Here is a 19,984-nt window from a genome sequence, read left to right as displayed (position 1 = left end):
AATGAAATAAAAGTTACTGAAAACTGTGATCAAAGACTAATTACTAATGTCAAAATAATTCATAACTAAAAGAAAAACAGTTCAATCTCTGCACCTGGAAAGAAATTATAATGAAAACACATTACTTAAAATACGTGTCGAGTGCCAAACTATAGATAATGTTGCCATCTAGCAACCATGCCGCCAAAGTTTTCGCCAAGCCTTTCACCAGTCACATGATGTATCCATGAACCAATTTTTTCATCAGCAAGTCTGGGAAAGCTCGGTCTACTCTTATTATTAGTCTATGCATAAAGATGCAAGCGCCCAAATGGAATCGGCAAACGGTAAGATTTTTACCTACAGTTTCAATTTAAGATACCGATTAGTACATTTTTGCGTTAACGCAAAACGTTTACGCCATTTCGTTCACGCCAACGCTGACAGCTCCATATGAAATAAAAGTTACCGAAAACTGATCAAAAACTTACTAATGTCAAAATAATGCATAACTAAAAGAAAAACAGTTCAATCTCTGCACCTGGAAGTTTTTTTTAATGAAAACACATTGTCGTCAAATACATGTCGAGTGCCAAACTGTAGATAATGCTGCCATCTAGCAACCATGCTGCCAAAGTCTTCGCCAAGCCCTTCCACCAGTCACATGATACATCTATGAACCAATTTTCTTCATCAGCAAGAATGAGAAAGCTCGGTCTACTCTTATTATTAGTCTATGATGGAAATAATAGGAAATATTATCCCAATGATTTAAAATTTTTAACTGTTGCCATCTTATGTTTGTTAACAAATAAAATATTTGTAATTCATTCAAGCAAGGCTTTTAAAATAACTTTCAATTTTCGCTCATTGCTTTGCTTTTGCAATAATTCAGACATTGGGATAGTCGTCAAGTTTTTGCATGTGTCATTTTGTTTTTGTTGGGAATATTGCTTCCTCGTCAAGCATGGGGAAGGATCAGAAAAAAAAAAAGAAAAATATAGAAGAAAGTTTCGTGATGGCCACAACATACTAGTTTAAATTGTACTAAATATAGGCTGTATCAATTTCTTTGTTGCTGGGCAGTGTGACACATTTCTATGAATTATACACATGCAACACACACATATACAAGTATGAGTGATCATTTGATTAGTCAAATAACTTATCTAAAATTTCTACTAATAATCCTCATTCTAGTTAACGTTTTAACTGAGCAACACTACTACATTTATAGTTCTACAACATGTAACCAGTAATCATAACGACCATGAAATTTCTTTGATTTATAGTAAAACGTAGAGCATAAAACAATATTTATTTTCTTACACCTGATCAAAATGCTCCTATATAAATAAACGAAATAGAAATAAATTTTCCAATACATTTCCTTTAATTAGTGAAATCCCTTCCGGGATTTGCTTTAATACCACTCGGATATGTTGATCTGGACACGGTATTTTCTTTTGACAGCTCTACCTTTTGTCCAGGACCACATAATCTCCTGGGGATAGAATACGACCGATCGACATAAATCGAATGTTCCTTTTGTGAGGGGAGCATTTAATTTATTTCGATTCGTATTACTTTTCAGATAGAAAGTCTGGAACAAATTCAGTATCTCTTCTTTCTTAAAATTGTTGATGTGATTTTTATTTCAGTTGCAGCTGGTTTTGTTTCTTCGTGAGGTGAATGTTAAGATTAGATTAAAATTTTTAATTTTGAAAACATCTACAGAACAGAATTTTAAGCAGAAAAAAAAGTAATTTCGAATCCGTTACTTTTGTTCAATTGCGACACATGTTAGTTTCATGAATTCTCACTTTTTTATTAGTTTGTCTTTGTATATTTGAAAGAAAACTTTATTGAATCAGTATTCCCATAAATTGTTTTTCGCTTTTAAAGATATAAAATCTAAACACTGAAAAAGTGTAAAGTAGCAACATACATTGAAATTATTTGAATTCGCCCAGTTTTCACAATGTGTACTATTTTTTTCTTATCGAAAATTTGAAAACGTTTCATTGATCATACTTATATTAATATATCTGATCTTCACCCGAAACTAAGTTTTTAAAACATTCCTTTTAATAATAATATGTAGCTAATTCTGTACACTTATTCAGCGTATCTTTGATTCTGATTTTTTTACTGCTTCAATAATAGTTTTATTGCATCGGTTGGCATAAAACGTAAGAAATAGGAAACTGGAAAACCATTTAAACTGAATTATTTAACTGGTTCATAGTTATTCTACCGCATAAGGTACTTTATAACCCTCCAAAAAAATGTGGTGAAAAATAAATAATTTGAATGGAAGTAGCGCTCTGATCCAGAAATATGAAATTTCTAAACGTTTAAAAGCTCCTCGGTATAATTCCAAAGAATTACAATACACCTATAAATTATTTCATGGCTTAAAATATTGCAGTGTAAGATGATGAAATTCAAAAACAATATCAGCGTTCAGCTATAACTTCCCGCCAGTTATTTCAGAATTGCTGTTGCTGATTTTGTCTATCCCTCTGGTGTAGGAAAGCCAACACCAGGTTCAAAAGGTCCCGATGCGCTAGACTTTCGTAAATTAGATCCTGCTCATTGCACAGCTGCCCCCATGCGATCAATAGGTATAAGCAAAAAGATAAGCAGGACTTGCAGGAAAGGAACAGGAGCAAGGAGATGAAATCTTCTACCCGTTTAAAAACTTTAACCACTTCAAATATCCACTACAGAATCGAGCCATGGCCGATTGAAGAGAACGAGAACCACAGCGAGAAACGCGGGTTTATACAACTAGCTGTGTACAGTGTGTAAAACTTGTCTTGAAAAAACAGTGAAAAACTGACATAACTTGTCGGAGCAGTGCAACATTAAATCTTACTAAGATTCTTGAAGTCAAATACACTAAAAAATATGAAGCGGTAAAACGTAAACCCTCATGTGTAAAAGTTATCCCAAAAGACTATTTGTACTGGCTCAAGTTTTACCGATTTAATATTTCTTCCTACACTTCAAACTGCTAATTTTTCACATTTTTCTCTTTAGCTGATCCACCTGTCATCATATCTCGCTTTGAGGAACAAACCGTGAATCCTGGGCACCCAATCTCTTTGCGGTGCATCGCAAAAGGACATCCACTGCCTAAAATAACATGGACTGCCGATGGTGAAAGCATTCCTTCTTCAGCTCGTTTACGACTTGGCGACTTTGTTACCCAAGATGGAAGCGTTGTCCATAGCTTTCTCAACATCAGTGCAGTTGAAGTTAGTGATGGCAAAGACTACGCATGCTTTGCAGATAGTGATTTCGGCAGAGCATTTCATCAAGCACGAGTAAATGTAGTGTCTTCGCCTATTGGTAGACCACCTCAGAATAAGACCGCATTAGTTGGTCAAACAGCTGTGTTCGTCTGTCCTGTAGCAGGATATCCATTGACTCATTTTTCATGGGAAAAAGGTAAGCTCATTTTTGCATTTGTAAAGAGATCTTCATTTATTTAATATTGGAAATTATGATTTCAAACTGCACTGTTACCTGCATTGGCGAATTTGTAAGCAAAGTACATAAAACATTGCTATTAACCAAACCAAATCAAACATAATTGTTGAGAATTGGTGTTGAAAATGTGTCGGTGTCAAAAAGGATTAAGGTAATAACTCACGTTCAAAGAATTTAGCTATTTCATTTGTTTTATTAAATAAATCACAGAATTTAGGCAGCATTACGCAATGAAATCAAAATGTGTTAATTAAATTTCTATATGTTAGTTCTTTTTTTAATAATATTTTTTAATTTTTTTTATACGTTTATGCGTTTTAAAAACTGGCTATGAAAATCTAAAAACACTGATTGCTAATGCTTATGTGAGCTCTCTTTGGTATTTTTTTGAAGAGAGTCAGTTTTTTAATTACCGTTACCGGGGGAAGCTGGGGGTACAGAGGAATGTAACTCTTCGAAAAGTTTCTTCAGGTATGGCCATCTATGTAGTCAAGCTTCCATTGAAATCTAGTCCTCGATTTCCCTTTGAATAGGATTTTCTCAATATTTTAAGAGCGCATAGGTGTTTCTACCAAAGTTTATAAACAAAATTCGCTTCGTAAAAAATGCGTTTATAACGTTCCCAATCTATACCCTCAACATAAAAATCAGTGAAATGAACATATTGCACACATTTCTTGTAAGCACTTTAATCTGTTGTTTTGAAAAATACAAAAGGATGAATTAATACAAAAAAAAAAATTTTCTGCCAAGATAGAAGTTTATCTGAACTGTTAAATGTAGTTAAAAATAAATGATAGGCTAATTATAGTATCTTATTAGTTACTTTTTAAATTTTTTGTCTTTATGTAAAATGAATGGAAGCATTAAATCTGGACAAGTCGGATGCTCAGTGCTTTAATCTCAGGAAATGCTGGAAAGAAATTGTCTGAGTTCATCAAAAAAAAAGTGCATTAGACATTTCTTTAGTCCTTTTAGTCATTATTTATTAATTCATTTTTGAAGATTTTTTTTTTCTATTTGAAAAACAATCACTCTCAAATATTAAATGTTGCTGAATTTGTAAATGATTTTTTTCTTCTACCGGTCAAACAATATCTCTTGATTGCTTACGTTGTCAGTCGCTGATAGTTACTTGAAACATTTTAATGTTCGTTCTTATCAATGATTTTTTTATAAAACAAGGGTTTAAATCACTTAATGGAATTAAAAGTTTGATAGTTATGTTTAGTAAAATACGTTACATTAATTCAGCTGTTTTTAAAAACACTATTAAAGTTAATGTCAATAAAAAATACAAACAAAAAGTTTCACGTTTTTTCTTTGTATAAATTAGCTTAAAATATTCAAATGTGACTACCAGCAATTTCAAGTACATTTTGATTAATAAAATATATAATAATTAATATTATCTTTATAAGCGATGCTTTAAAATTATTGTATTTCTCTTTATTTATCCATACGTTTAGAATATTATTCAAGTTCAATAAGAGTTCGTTAAAATTTACTTTTCTTATTGTAGTAAATTCAAACTTTCATTTGCCCGCATTTTGTGTCTAATGCTTAATATTTATTCACACATTTCTCAAAATTTATAAGACATAATTTGTTTCAAATATCTAAAGAAAAACTTTCACTGAAAAGTTCATGTGCCTATGTTCATAAAAAAAATGCGATTACAACATAACTAATTTAGTAGTTAATACTTAGCTGAGCGCTTGGATGCATTATCTTTCCTACATTCTACTTTGATTGAACTATTGAATGAAACCAGTAGGAAGCAAATGAATTTCAATCGTTTTCTGACGTCAACAATGTCAAACAAAATCGACATATCAATCGGTCTCTCTAATCGATCCGAAATTCGAAGGGAAGTCCATACCAAAAACTATTATCCCTTATCTCAAGCCGCGCGTTTCTTTTGTCATCCTCCGTACAATCGATTTTCATTATGCACGAATGCTTACCAACCAAGAACAAAAGAGGAAGACTTTCCCTCCTTGGCACAAATTTCTAAAGAACTAAAAAGCTAATGAGTTCTGACAGGAGGAGCATAAATATGTCGTTATTCACTTTACCGTGGTGCTTTATATTTGTCAAGGTTCATCAGTCATGGTGATGTATACAGGAAGGTGGCGGGACGGACATCGAATGGCGCGATATCTAACTAAAGGAACGGGTTCTTTTTTCTTATTGATCATAAAACATTAAAATACTTTTGTACATTCTTATTTTATTTATGTATATATATATATATATATATATATATATATATATATATATATATATATATATATATATATATATATATATATATATATATATATATATATATATTGGGTTGATAAAAGAGCCCAAATGGGCCCAAATATCTGTGAAAAGACCTACTTACAAAATAAGCACATATTTAGAAAGGGCAGTGAAAAATTTTATAAAAAGAGTCCCTTTTCATATACCTAGTTGAATGTTACAGCGAGCTACACGTTTTGAGACGTTGGATGTACTCAAAATTTAATTAGCGCCAAAACCTACTATTAGCATTTTCAAAAACAGTCGTTTAAGCTACATTCGGCCAAATCTACAAATACTAGTCCGCCCCACTAGCCTTTGAATGATACCACAACAAATTAATATTGAGTTTTTAGCTGGGCGGAAAATAAGTCTTTGGTTTGAAACATTAAATTCGGCAATTGCTTAAAGAGTAACCAGTAAAGGTGTCAACAGTCATTTTAGTACTAGATCCCACTCAAATTTCGGCCCGCATCAGTTTTTAATCAAAGCACAGTTTTAATGCATAATTACGTTTTGAGGAAATGTTTCTGCCTGGTTGCCTATTTAAAATATGGGCAGAAGTAGGGGGAACTCCCGATGCCATCTTGGACCCCCAAGTGAAGGGTTTTTTTTTTTTTTCGTTTCATATTTCAAAAACTTGTTACTTGCAAGGAAAGTCATGCATTAATAAATTTGAGAGCATATAATTAAATTAAAAATGGATTTTTATTTTTATTATAGCTGTTGAAGTTGCGCAAAAATTTAATTTTGAAGTTCATGAATGATGACACATAGTCCAGGCTAAAGAGAAATGTTATTTGAGAGCTTTCGCAAAGTCCCTAACATAAACCGAGAAAGGGCGGATTCAGGGGGTCGCCAAAGGATCATCTGACCCCCCTGTGACAAGAATTTCATTAAGATTATTATTTAACTTCAATTTTTTTAATTCGAAAAAATAGCAAATGGAATCAGTTTTTTCCCCCCCCGGTTATGTAAGAAATTTATTCTCATAATACTACTCATTACCCTGCCTAATTAAAACTTTTTTACGAATAAGGTATAACACGCCGGCCCTTGAAACTTGACTCACCTTTCAAAAATTTCTGGATCTGCCCCTGAAACCGAGGGGGGGTTGGCTCTGTTTTTCGACATTCCCAATCGTTTGAAATTAAATATGTCTACACCTAGATTAGGTCAAATTCACCGTAAATATTAACAGTGTTTTAAATTGTGCTTTTGCTTTGCTTTTTTGGCTTAATCTTTCCTCCAATCTAATTCTTTCCTGCGCATGTTTTGTATCTGTGAGAACACTTTCGAACCTTATTTGCATTGATGTTTGTTTTAATTTATTTCGAATTTTTTCTTTGATTATTCTGTTAATTCGCTGTGTTTACTTTGTAAACTGTCTTCTGTGTTTAGCGTCTTTGCTTGTGTCAGATAAAGTTTCGTCCATAAGCTAAACACTTTCATGGGTAAAAGTTACCCTGGTAACCACGAAACACGTGTATGCAATTGTCTAAAGATATTTTCTTAAGACGTTGTATAAACGCACTAATTCAGTCAAAATTTGGTATTTTTGCACCAATGCATAGAGTAAAGGTTTCTAATTTTCATTAAATGAGCAAAGCAAATATCGTGGCATTATAAACGCTGCATTTTTTATCTTTATTTTATTTGTTTATTTATTTATTTTTGAAAATTAGATATGAGATTTGATATTGTTGTAGCCTCTTTCAAAAACTTATCAGATGCTTTTTAAATAATAATTTTGAGCAGACAATTAACACTTTCCAGACAAATCTAAAAACGTTCAATGCGATTCTAACTTCAGAAAATAAATGATAAGTTTCCGTCTAGTATTGAAAACCTTTATATAAGCAAAACCTAAAGTATATGTTATAAAAATAATTATACACGCAGAGATTCAGTCTTATTGCAAGTGATTTGCTTCCATAAAACATATTGGTTAAACCTAAAATATTCTGAGCATTTCTTTTGAAACAAATAACACTTTTTGTGGTGCAAACAAGAGAAGCAAGGAGTTTTCGAAAGTTAAAGAACAATGATATAACACAATGATAGCATATTACATTTCTTTTACTTTCAGTTTATAGAACTAGCAATTATATTACCAATAGTATAAATTAAAAATATATATATTGAAGCACGATTCATTAAAATTATATATTAACATATTTATTACGAATTTAAGAACAATCGTTTTTTTCTTACACTCTTACTTTTACTAACAATTTTAGTAACTATTTTTTGACTATTATAGTCATGTTCATTTAAAAGTAGAATAAAATCATCTTATGTTGTGAAATTTTCTTAATCTAACTAATGATCACTTTAACGAAAAGCAGTACTATTGCTATTACCAAAGGGATCAGTAAATAAGATTTATTTGGAAGAACAATCGAAATGCAAGTTTAAAGCATAGAATTGGACAAAACTACACTAATAAAGGAAACGCGCTGAATGATTATCAGTTAGTTAAATTATCATGTTATAGGAAAGAGTCAAATTGATTGGAAATGCAATCAATTATCCAAGCGGGCGATTAACCAAGTATCATAATACCAATGTCAAACGCATTGTTTCACAAATATTAATGAGCAAGTATGATTATTTCATGAACATTTTATAATTTTCTCCTGAACTTTTTGGCCATAACAAAATTATGCGAGGCTCATTGGAAAGAGTTTTGATCTTTATAAATTGATCAGCTTATTTATTTTATGTTTTCCTACGAGAAAAACAAAAGCTAACACTTGGAGATAGATATTTTTTCTCCGTGAAATGTTTACTTCAGTTATTTAAGAGACTGTGGTGAAATATTTCAAAAGGTTTAAGATGATAAACATGAAGTGAAGCGTTATAATTACAAGAGTTTCATTCGCTTGGCATTTCAAAGCTAATCGTTCAGCCCATTTAACGTTAATAAATTATTTAACTGAAATTATATTTTTAAATAGTCAAACTTAGATCATTTAGTATCAGAAATATTTTATTTTAGCGTTTTAAATAACTACAGTTTTAATACATAGTTTAATTAACAATAATTTTTGTCACCTGTTTTGTCAATTTTTCCTTTATTTATTTTTATTTTCTTTTTACCATCATGTTACCATTCACTTACGTCCATCTCTCAAAAATCAAAGTTTCATGAAGCTTAAAAATGTTGCATAGATGCAGTTAAAAACTTTAAATTAAACTTATCTTTTCAAGCACTAAGAGATCGAACACTTAATCCAGAAAAATGGTATTTTGCACCAATAAGTTTTCAACAAGCCATATTATTTTCTGGGCAATAAAAAGGAAAGAAAATAAATACCCAGTCAACCACAAAACTGCTACCGAAAACTCCAGATTATCCACAAGGCGGACTATCCACGAGTCAATCAACAATCAAAAACATGTAGCCCGGTCAAAATAGACATTCGAGTTCGGAAAAATTCCCATAAAGCTGAAAATTGGTACAAACCTTAAGAACATCATTATAAGTGAAATGTCAAAAGTCCTCATCGATCCGAGTGGAGCTAAAAATTTTATGCAAGGTCAAAGGTCAAAATTGAATTTTTTTTTTTTTTTTTAAATTGAAAACATTCATACAGTGCTGAAAATTGGTACAGACTTTAAATGCATCATTGTGAATGATATATGAAAAATTCCCATCGATTCCACTTGAACTAAAAATTTTATGGAAGGTCAAAGGTCAAAATAAACAAAAAAAACTTAAAAAATCGGAAAAATTCATAGATCTGAAAATTGGCAGAGACACAAAATACACAATTATAAATGAAATATAGAAAATCCCCATCGATCCCACTGAATAGAAACATTTTATGCACGGTCAAAGGTCAAAAAATGTTTTTTTTATTTTTTATTTTGCAATTATTTCAAAACATAACTGTTATTATAAAAAGCGCATTATTAATTTGTAAATTATACAATATGTTGAAAGACGTTTTTATATGAAGTTCAACTCTCTCTGGTTCAAATTATGTGAAAATGGTGAAACAAGTACAACATTATCCCTTATTTTACGGATATAAGATGCCTCTCAGTACCTATTATCCCTAATCAGATTCTTCAGGTGCAGCAGCAACAATTTCTCTAGCCTTTGCATACAAAGGTTGATCAAAAGTAACAGGTAATGCTTTGTATTCTCCAAAGCACAAAGTAAAGTAGTGTATATACTATTGTAGTCATTTGCAGGTTGGTGAATAAATGGTAAGAACAAAATTCTAGACATTGAAAAATCCATATTATTCTTTGTTAAACCTTCAATATAACCGTTCCAACCTGATAGCGATAAATTATTCCAGTTCCCATGCAACCATAACAAATCTATTTTCCGGAGTAAGAAAGAAGTTGTATCACTTTCATAAGCAAAATTCTGAGCAGTTGTTTTACTATATCCAACTACACCATTATTGTGGTACTCATGTGTTGGAATATGCGCTTTTTCTGAAAAATCTTTCGCTGAAATACTTTGTTTCATTCGCGATAAAGGATCTTCTGCTAAAACTGAACTTCTAGGAGTAATAAATTGGATTATGCCCATTATGTGTAGAGTGTTATGGCCATCTAAAGCGCGTACGTTAATACCAGCATTGTCTGCTGCGTATTGAATAAATGTCCCGGTTTCTGGTGATACAAGATGTGTCTGATGGTTAAAAACTGTAGCCGCCTTATACGCCATAGTATCATTATACAAAGCACTTAAACCAAAAGACGAGAAAATTTGTATCAAACGTTTAGATCCAAATCGTCGATGAAAAAAAACTGAGAGACCCAATTGTAATATCGAGATGAAAGATCTAGGACGAACAGCTGCCATAATACAGTGGCTGACACTAGTACATATTAATTTCAAATGTTCCAATTTAGATCGTTTTCTTTTTAAGATAATTTGCTCCAAAAAATAAGTCAATGACTCCGGAATGTCACTATTAATATTTTCAAACATTTGACATGGCGGGGGATAATTGTTAGTGTCGCACACGACAGATTGGATATCTTCTTGAATAATTTCCGCCGCAGTCTTTAGTACCCTAAATCTTTCCTCTTTTGCTGTTTTTTTTTTCGTACCAAGCTTTGTTCAGTATATCGTGCTGAGTGTAAACAAATCATTGCTAAACTTCCACGTTTCTCGGTTATAATCATTCTATTGCCATACCTTAACTTTAATCTGTTTTTGATTGTTTTATCATCTGGGATTTCAGTTTTATAAATATTTTTTAGTTCTTACAGTGAAAACTGACAATCATCATTATTTTCAATATAATCAAATATTTCTGTCATCGCCATAGTAACAGCGGGATTTTCAGGACGACCTGCTTTAACACCTACAGAACGCTTTAGAAATGAAGTGTAGCAATTAGAATGGTACTCCGCTTCAGCAGCAACTAAATCGTATTCATATTGTATGCGTGCAATAACAATTTTTGCTACGTCATCTGAACGATTATGTGCAATCTTTAGAATATTATCTTTAAAGGAAAGAGTAGCAACTTGACAAATTCTACGCCGTATATTCTGCTGTTTTTTCTTTTCAGTCTCTTCATTTGCTTCATCACCACAAAATAAGCAACAGTTTTTAAAACACAATGTTGTCTCACCTGATAGGACTCTAGTACGAGGTGGACTACTCAGAGATGTACTGGCCTCTGTCTCTTGTTGTCTTTTAGCTGCCTCAATGCCCACTTTCGGGTGTACATTTTGCGACACTACATGAACTGATCCACCGACTGTTTGTCTTTCAAGTATTCAACAAACCCATCGTTCCTTGCACTACTTGAATCAATTATAGATTTTAGTCCGCGTTCAACAGTAACAATTTCACCGTCAGTCAAAGATTTATTGAAAATGAAGCAATCTTGCGGCATCTTTGAAGAATTATTTGTTAAGGGTACGTATTCATATCAAAAATAGTATCAATAAACCCGATTTTTCACAACAAAGAATCACTCCCTGTTAATAGGAGCACTTGTGCGACTGACTTTGCTCATACAAAGGAATCTAAGCGCATCCACTCTCCCCTGAATGTAATTTGATCTTTTCAATTTGAAGGGGGGTGTGAATCGTAAGGGGGGATAGGCATAGCGGTCAAGTGTAGTTTCTCGAGGTCACTCGAAAGAAAGAAAAGGAGCTTCAGTACTATTTCCAAGTTTCAAAAAACTGCGATGCCTTATGAATGTTATCATTTATTGGGGGGTGGGCACAAATATTGGGCATTTTTAACACCTAGGGCAGATCCAGTTTCTGGTTTTGGAAGTACTCGTTATCAGAAAGGGATCAAAGTAATTTTAGGGCACAAATAGGGGTTTTAAGGTCAACGAAATATGTCATCAAAATGCAGCTTTAATTTTGTCGCTTACGGGGCAAGAGGGCTGGGGGGTTAGACCACTAAGGCACAGCTTCTAAATCTCCGCTTGTATGTACATAAATTCATAGTTTTCAAACTTTGTATCCTCTATTTTAAGACACTTACCGTTTAAGAGATATTTGCGATAAATTGATTTTCTGAGCTTCGACCTTGAATAAAACGTTTAGCTCCACTGGGATTCGTTGGGAACGTTTGAAATTTCGTTTATAATGATGTCTCTAATTATTTCTATGGTAATTTCATAGTCAAAGTGCAATATTTGGACAAAAATTGGGATTTTAGGGTGAATTTTTAGAAATTTGCGTCCTTAAACTGCAGTTTTAGACTTTATTTTATCGCTTTAGGGAGAGGGGGGTATGACCCCTTGACCCATCCGCTGAATCCCCTCCCGTTTGTGCATAATTATCTATTAATTATCTATTAATTTTCAATCTTTGTATCCCCTATTTTTGCAATAACACTTACCGTTTAAGAGATAGTTGCGAAAAATCGGTTTTTGACCTTTGACCTTGAATAAAATTTTTAGCTCCACCGGTATCGATGGGGACTTCTGACACTTCACTTTAGTGTTGTCCTTAACTATATTTGTGTTAATTTCATAGTCAAAGTACCAAATAGGGGTACAAATAAGGGGTCTAAGGGAATTTTTTTTTTTTTAATGTCTCCAATGCCATTTTAACCTATATTTAGTAGCTTTAGGGTGGAAGGTATGACCCCCATGACCCATCCTCGGAATCCCCACTTGTTTGTACACAATTGCATACCTTTCAAACTTTGTAACCTCCATTTTTCGCTAACAATTATCGTTTAAGAGATATATATGAAAAATTTATTTTTTGACCTTTGACCTTGCATAAAATTTTTAACTCCACTCGGATCGATGAGGACTTTTGACATTTCATATATAATGATGTTCTTAAGGTCTGTACCAATTTTCAGCTTTATGGGAATTTTTCCGAACTTTCGCTTTTTTTTGGTCTATTTTGACCGGACTAATGTATTTTGGTAGTAAAAACCTAATGCCAATGGCTGTTTTTTGTCGAAAAATTATAAATTTAAACTGAGTTTTTTGCCTTATTTATTTATTTGCTTATGTATTTATTAATTGATCTTCATCGTATATACGCGTGTTCTTTATTGATGTTAAGTTTTGTTGTGTGAAAATACAAAACATTTTTACTGCACTGTATATATTTTCTCTGTTTGTAGAAAGTGCTATGCATCAATATATATATATATATATATATATATATATATATATATATATATATATATATATATATATATATATATATATATATATATATATATATATATATATATATATATATATATATATATATATATATATATATATATACAGCCAAGTTTTTAAGTTTTCGAGAAATAACAATTCTTACCTTATTAGTCCTTCACTTTAGCCTTTTTGCGGTTTATCCGTGATTTTATATTATCCGCGGCACTTGTGCCACCCATTTCCGCGGAAAATTGCGAGTTTACTGTACTGTAAATAAGTTTTAATAAAATAACAGGATGCATTACAAAAACAAACATACTCCTTCAAAAAAAAAAAAATGCATTTCCTACTTTCTATGATCCTAATTCAACAACATTTGTACAGCCTGCTGACCGTTTGTGATTATAAACACTATCAAAATCATTGGCGGAAGCATAACTGCAACAGTTTAAGCTTTTTATGCTGAAAATTTAAGCTCGGTGAAAAGAAAAACCGATTGCTTCTCGTCAAGAAGTCATAAAAATACTTGCCTTTACTTTTTTTAATTTTGAAAACTACTAAATTGAGCTTTTGATTTGTACAAACATTATTTTATAAATTTTTGATTTTTACCAGGAAAGTCTTGCATTTGTTGAGTATAATTATTTCATTCAGAAGCTTCAAAGGCAATGTTCAAAAAATTTACAAAAGCCAGTTTTTTTTTTTTTTTACAAAGTTTTCTGATTGTTAAAGTCACTATCCATTGACACTGAAACGTTTTACACCCCACATATAAAGATGACTTTGTTTAATATCTATATTGTCTTTAAAAAAAATCAACATATTAGGAGAAAAATTGCAATTACGGTAAAAATGAGACTTACTTTTTACGAATGTGAATTTATTATTTTTTTACAGAAAAAAAATTAGAAACAAACATCGAATAGGAACACCAAACAGACACAAATGTGTCACATAGAACAAAAGATATTTTTATATTTCCCCTCGGTCATGCGGCCCAACCTTCATATACTGAAGTTTTAACAACCTGGTGGAAGGGAATAATATTAAGCATCGATCTCAAAACTCACAAAATAAAATCAAAATAAGAACTATTGTGATGTTTAAAGTTTCTTTAGTGTGATAAATAGCAGTTATGCTAAATTATCAATGTATTTCAAAACAGAAAGACATAAATCTGACGGCATTGTTTCGTGGTTTGTTTCTACTAAACTTCTCAAAAATAATGTTCAAGAAGAATTTGCTGTATTTTAATTTCACTTCATTAAAGATCAACGTAGAAGATTATCACTTTTTAATTCTGTCTTTTTTGTTACAATTCATAACATAATTTACTCAAACATTAAAAATAACTTAAAATAGACTGACGCAAACTGATCGCAAAAAATGCTTTACTCAAAGTTAAAAACATTCATTCAAAGTCAAAAAATTTTCAAAGAGGTGACTAAAAAAGCATTGAAAATGAAGATAGGTAAACTGATATCGTCAATTGGCAAACATAACGATGTTTTATACCAAATTTTGAATAATGCACAAACCATTGCTAAAATGGAATATCTAAAAACTTTGATTACGAATCTTTAAAAAATCGATTCTATTAAATGTAATTAATTTACTGTGTATCTTTTAAGACAATATTTTTCATGTCATTTTTTGTATCACTTTATTTTAATTTCATTATTTATTTTTTCTGTATCTATCAAATGTGTCACTATAGTTTACTTTTTTGAAATTTTGCTTTATTACTTTACACTAGTGCAATCCGAAAAGGTACGATAGTCACAATCTAATTTTATCCAATGAGACGCTTTCATTGCTTCAGTTAAAATGTGACAAATATTAATATCGTTTTCTTCCTCTTAATTTCATCATAAAATGGGTTATCATAAGCTTCCTAAGTTTTATACTGATAGTTCATTAATTAATGGAGTTTCATTTATCATAAAATATGCAATCAAAGAACCCATCTTCTTTTATCTTATCAAAAGATAACGATGCTCTTAAAATTGGATTTCCTCGCTGACTAAAACTCTACAAGATAATGAATTCCAAAAAATATGATAAATACTTGAGGACAGAACTAGAAATCTAATGCAAAATTAAAATATTTCTCTCAGCGATCAACGCTTCCCAGATTAGTCAAAATAAATTTAGTTTATTAAGTATATTTCATGATACAAGTTTGGCATTTAAAAAAATCACAAATGCTTTAAAAGAAGGAAACATATTTTGGTATTTTAATTACTATTTTAGTTCAATTTTATCATAATATAACCACATTATATAATCTTTTTCTAACTATTTTGAAACTCTTTATCATGAAACAGAGATTATATCCGGCTTGGAAGACTATAACGTGTAACCGGGACAAATACTCAAAAAAATTCCAAAGATCCAATCAATCTTTCTCTCTTTTTTCAGGCAACGTTCATAGTTTTTAGGATTTATTTTACCAATTTAAGTGCCTGAATTCTAGAAGTTTTAGAAAGATTAGCTTATATTGAGCAATCACGATTGCTTATTGCTTTCATTAGACTGTTTTGATGTGCTATGATTTTATTTTCCCGCCAGCACCCTCTGTAGCATCACCGTCGACCGGCTCCTCACGATGCTGCTCCTCTAGCGAAAGCCATCTCCAGGTTGCATCCATATCCTACACACACGCGCACACATACACAATTGCACACACGCACACACATACACACATACACACACAAACACATACACACACATACACCTACACATATACACAAACACATACACACACAAACACATACACACACATACACCTACACATATACACAAACACATACACACACGCATACATACAGACACCTACACATACACACACAAAAACATACACACACATACACACAACTACCCACACATTCATGCCTGCACACAGACACAAACACATATGCCTACACATATACACATACCCCCCCCCCCCACACACACACACACTCGTGATTGCGAAAAACATAATTTGAATCCAAGATGACAAAATTCAAATTATTTTTTTTTCTTATATTTTATTTCCTTTTCAATTAAAAATCCACAAATTTGCTTGGGAGTGATTTGACGGATTGGTGGTGAAGAGCAAATGGTGTGGTTAGAATAAGAGAAGTTTGAGTTGTATTCTCTTGTCGTGTAAGTGTAGTCGTAAGAAGAGAAGCAACGTAGTTTTGAGTACTTTCACGCCTTGTTAAAACATCCTCAAAAAATCAGAACTAAGTAAATTTTAACTTCAAGAGAAGTACAGCATTTAAGCCTAAGGAAATTTATTTAATATGGGTCAGATTTTATCAAAAACTGCCGGTAACTTGTTTTTAAGTAACTTAAAATGACTTTAACCATTATGATTTTACGTATAAGATGGGTACACTGAACGAGAGTCAAATATGTACTGTACTTGCAAGAACTATTATTAAATAAAAGAACATACTTCTAGTAGACAATTATGTCTGTTAAATCTGTGTCACAGAAACTGACTTATACGACAATGATTCTCATCTTAACAGCATTTCAAGCTAATACACAATTTTTCTCGTCTTTTAATGGCCAGTATATTTTAGTATATACTTTTTGCTCAACTGGTACAGCTCTAGTTTTACTCAACTGACCAATCCTTAATAGAAGAATTAAAGAGAGTCCAAATTTATGCTGAACTCAAATTGTCAATTTTTGGACTTACATCTCTCTTTTTGCAATTAGTCAACAGTATTTACAAGAAATCACTTCAACATTTTCAAAAAAATTTAACAACGCATTTTTCTCGCATCTCAACAGAAATGTCCAAAATACTCAAATTTCAAACAAGCAATTTTCACAGACCCACATAATACATCTTTCATTAAATTTCCGTAATTGTAGGGCAAGTTTAGATGCAATATGGTAACTAATTTTCGTGATTTATAACTCCTATATTCCCTCTCTTTCTCTCTCTTCTTCATTCAACTCACAGTAGCTATGAAGGATGTTCCAAGCATTTCTACCAGTAAAACTTGAATATGTGCTCATGAGCACAAAGGTTACAGTTCAAAGCGAACTTCCATCAAATGAAATCTTTAATTTTCAAAACAATAGCTACTGAAAAATTTCTAAATACTTCCGAATTTTCTCAATAATTTTTATATCTTGAAGACATATTTTGAAAAGTAATTTATGTTTCTATTATAATGTGTCTTTTCCATTAAAGCGCATTCATTTCGGTCTTGTTTTTATTTATTTATTCTATGTCAATGTGTTACATGTATCAAATCTACTTTTTCAGGAGGCTGTATTATTATACCTAACAAAAAAATTTGCATTCATTAAAAGAAGTTCAACATAGACTTGGGATGATATTTTGTTGATAAATTATATCTAAAACTTTTATTGTGAAGAAGTTTGCTTGATAAAAGTATATTTGCGGTGTTTTCATTCTTTATATGTTAGTTGTTGTACGCTTAGTAGAAAAAAAAGTTGTTTGTAAATATGAAACATAAAATTTTTCACTTCACTGCGGTAAACTTCAGGACTCATTGATAGAGCTTTTTTTAACTTTCTCTCCACTTATGCATGAACTTTATTTGGCAAAAAAATGATTAATTTTGATCAATTACAAATTTTACAAGAATTAATAATATTAATATAATAACAATCTTAGGTAATAACCTTAGTCAATAATGATCTTATTACATGAAATACACCGCCCGCTCAGTCAATTCCAGCCGAGGACTGCAGTTTCGTGCTTATTAGCACTCATGAGCACGGCATAGGAGTGACTGAGCTGAAGGTGGAAAACCTCTTAAGGAAGCCAAGCGTGCCAAGCAAACTGGTAGCCAATACAGAATTAGAACTGACAACTTACTGAAAATAATCTTATTAGCTAAGGTTATTATTAAGACTTAAGGAGCATAGTTTATGGTTTCTTGTAGTTTATCATAGCAACATTTTATCAAATAATGCTTGAAAAAGCAAATCTAACTAATTGCATGTTTGTGCATTAATAGATGGAGAAAGTCTTCCAAATAACCATCGTCACGAAGTCAAACCGAATGGAAAACTGGTCATTCATTACGTGGAGAAAATCACCGATGATGGTACTTATTGGTGTACCGCTGGAAACAGCAGGGGTGTGTCTGCTAGAGGTCGTATTGATATTCATGTTGTTGGTAAGATCACTAAATTATTATACGTTTTAAGTTTAGATAAATTAACTACCAAATGTTTTTTTAACAAAAGCCTTTTATATAAATATCCTTTTATCCACAAGCTCACATTTGCTTTGAAGTTAGAGGTTCTTTGTTAATCCCGAAACGTGTTAGCATTTTTTTTCCCTAGTTTGTGCACTGTGTTTAGTCAACTTGTCTTTAAAACTAAGAATAATTCAGTATTTATTCATCACAAACAAAATGTGAAACATTTAAATCATGTTTAAATCTACTCTTAAGAGTTGAACCAACTCAACAAATTTCTTCCGTTTTCTCACTTTGATTATCAATTGAAAATATATCATTTTGGAAACGGCATATTGAAAAACAATAATTCCAGAAGATTTTTATTATTTTAACAAATGTGAATATTTTGTAAAGTAACTTAATTAACTGCCAACTTTCTCATTAAGTTACCTTTATGCTTTACGTGAGCCAAATTGTAAACTTTGAGAACTAAAATCGAATCGTATGTATAAGCAGGATAATTTAAATTAGTGAAAATAATTATTCAGTTCCTCTTGATTCTTAGACATATATTTCCATCAAGTGATACTTTTAAACATCTAAAAGAACCTTTGGAAAAAATTTTTGTTAATGCAACTATACTCGGATTACAATTGCATTTAGTTGCGAGCTGGAAAACTCAGCATTTGATTTAATTGGTGGTCCATGAAACTAAGCACATCAAAGCAAAAAAAAAAAAAAAACTTCATTGAATCAGTAATTTGTTTCTTTTATATAAGGTAAAAACGACTGTATTTTTATAAAACTACGCAAAAATGTTATAAATACATTTTTTGTAAGTTTTATAGGCAAATTTTGACAACACTACACTGTACCCATGTGTCGTTGCATTAGAAATTCTAAAAGCTAATCTTTTTTTATTTGCTTAGGAAATTAATTGCTATGTCTACAATCTTATTCTTTATTGAAATGTGGTTTACTTAGAAAGAGATTAGACCAACAAAGAAACTTTAAACTGTTATAATTGTCTTGTAGCAATTGTTTTCAAAACTAGGCCTTATAATAATGTAACATCAGTCACAAAATTGTACAAAAGTTTGCATTGCTTATACAAAACTAAACCCAAGTTTATATAAAGTCATATTCTCTTCATTTATGTTGATATCTTTAATATTAATTCCTTAAATACTTATAAATAGTTGAATTTAATTATTTAAAACTTATTTAAAATATCTAACATCAGTCACAGTAGGATCAGTCACATTTTTCTTTTCGTTAATAAACCTCAAGCAAATTGCAGAAATAGCATTGAATGTTGCAGAAAAGCAAAAAAGAAGGCAATATAAATTAAGAAATAAAGGAAAACATGAAAATTACAAAGATTAAAACAATGTAAAAGCTGAAAAAAGCGGGTGGTAAAAAAAAAATAAGAATTTTTAAAAA

The 19,984-nt window shown here is 31.4% G+C and overlaps 1 protein-coding gene across 1 annotated transcript in view; it reads left to right on the top strand.

Moving 5' to 3' along the window:
* The window catches only part of LOC129222898 (cell adhesion molecule DSCAM-like), a 194,745-nt gene that overhangs the window by 80,076 nt on the left and 94,685 nt on the right, over window positions 1–19,984 (top strand). Inside the window, exons 5-7 of the mRNA XM_054857461.1 lie at window positions 2,514–2,606; window positions 3,025–3,435; window positions 18,374–18,535. Coding sequence (XP_054713436.1) covers window positions 2,514–2,606; window positions 3,025–3,435; window positions 18,374–18,535 — 666 coding nt within the window. The remainder of the gene's footprint in view (window positions 1–2,513; window positions 2,607–3,024; window positions 3,436–18,373; window positions 18,536–19,984) is intronic.

The sequence above is a fragment of the Uloborus diversus genome, chromosome 5, assembly GCF_026930045.1.
Source record: "Uloborus diversus isolate 005 chromosome 5, Udiv.v.3.1, whole genome shotgun sequence".
Classification (NCBI taxonomy): Eukaryota; Metazoa; Arthropoda; class Arachnida; order Araneae; family Uloboridae; genus Uloborus; species Uloborus diversus.
This window is presented reverse-complemented; position numbering and strand designations above follow the sequence as displayed.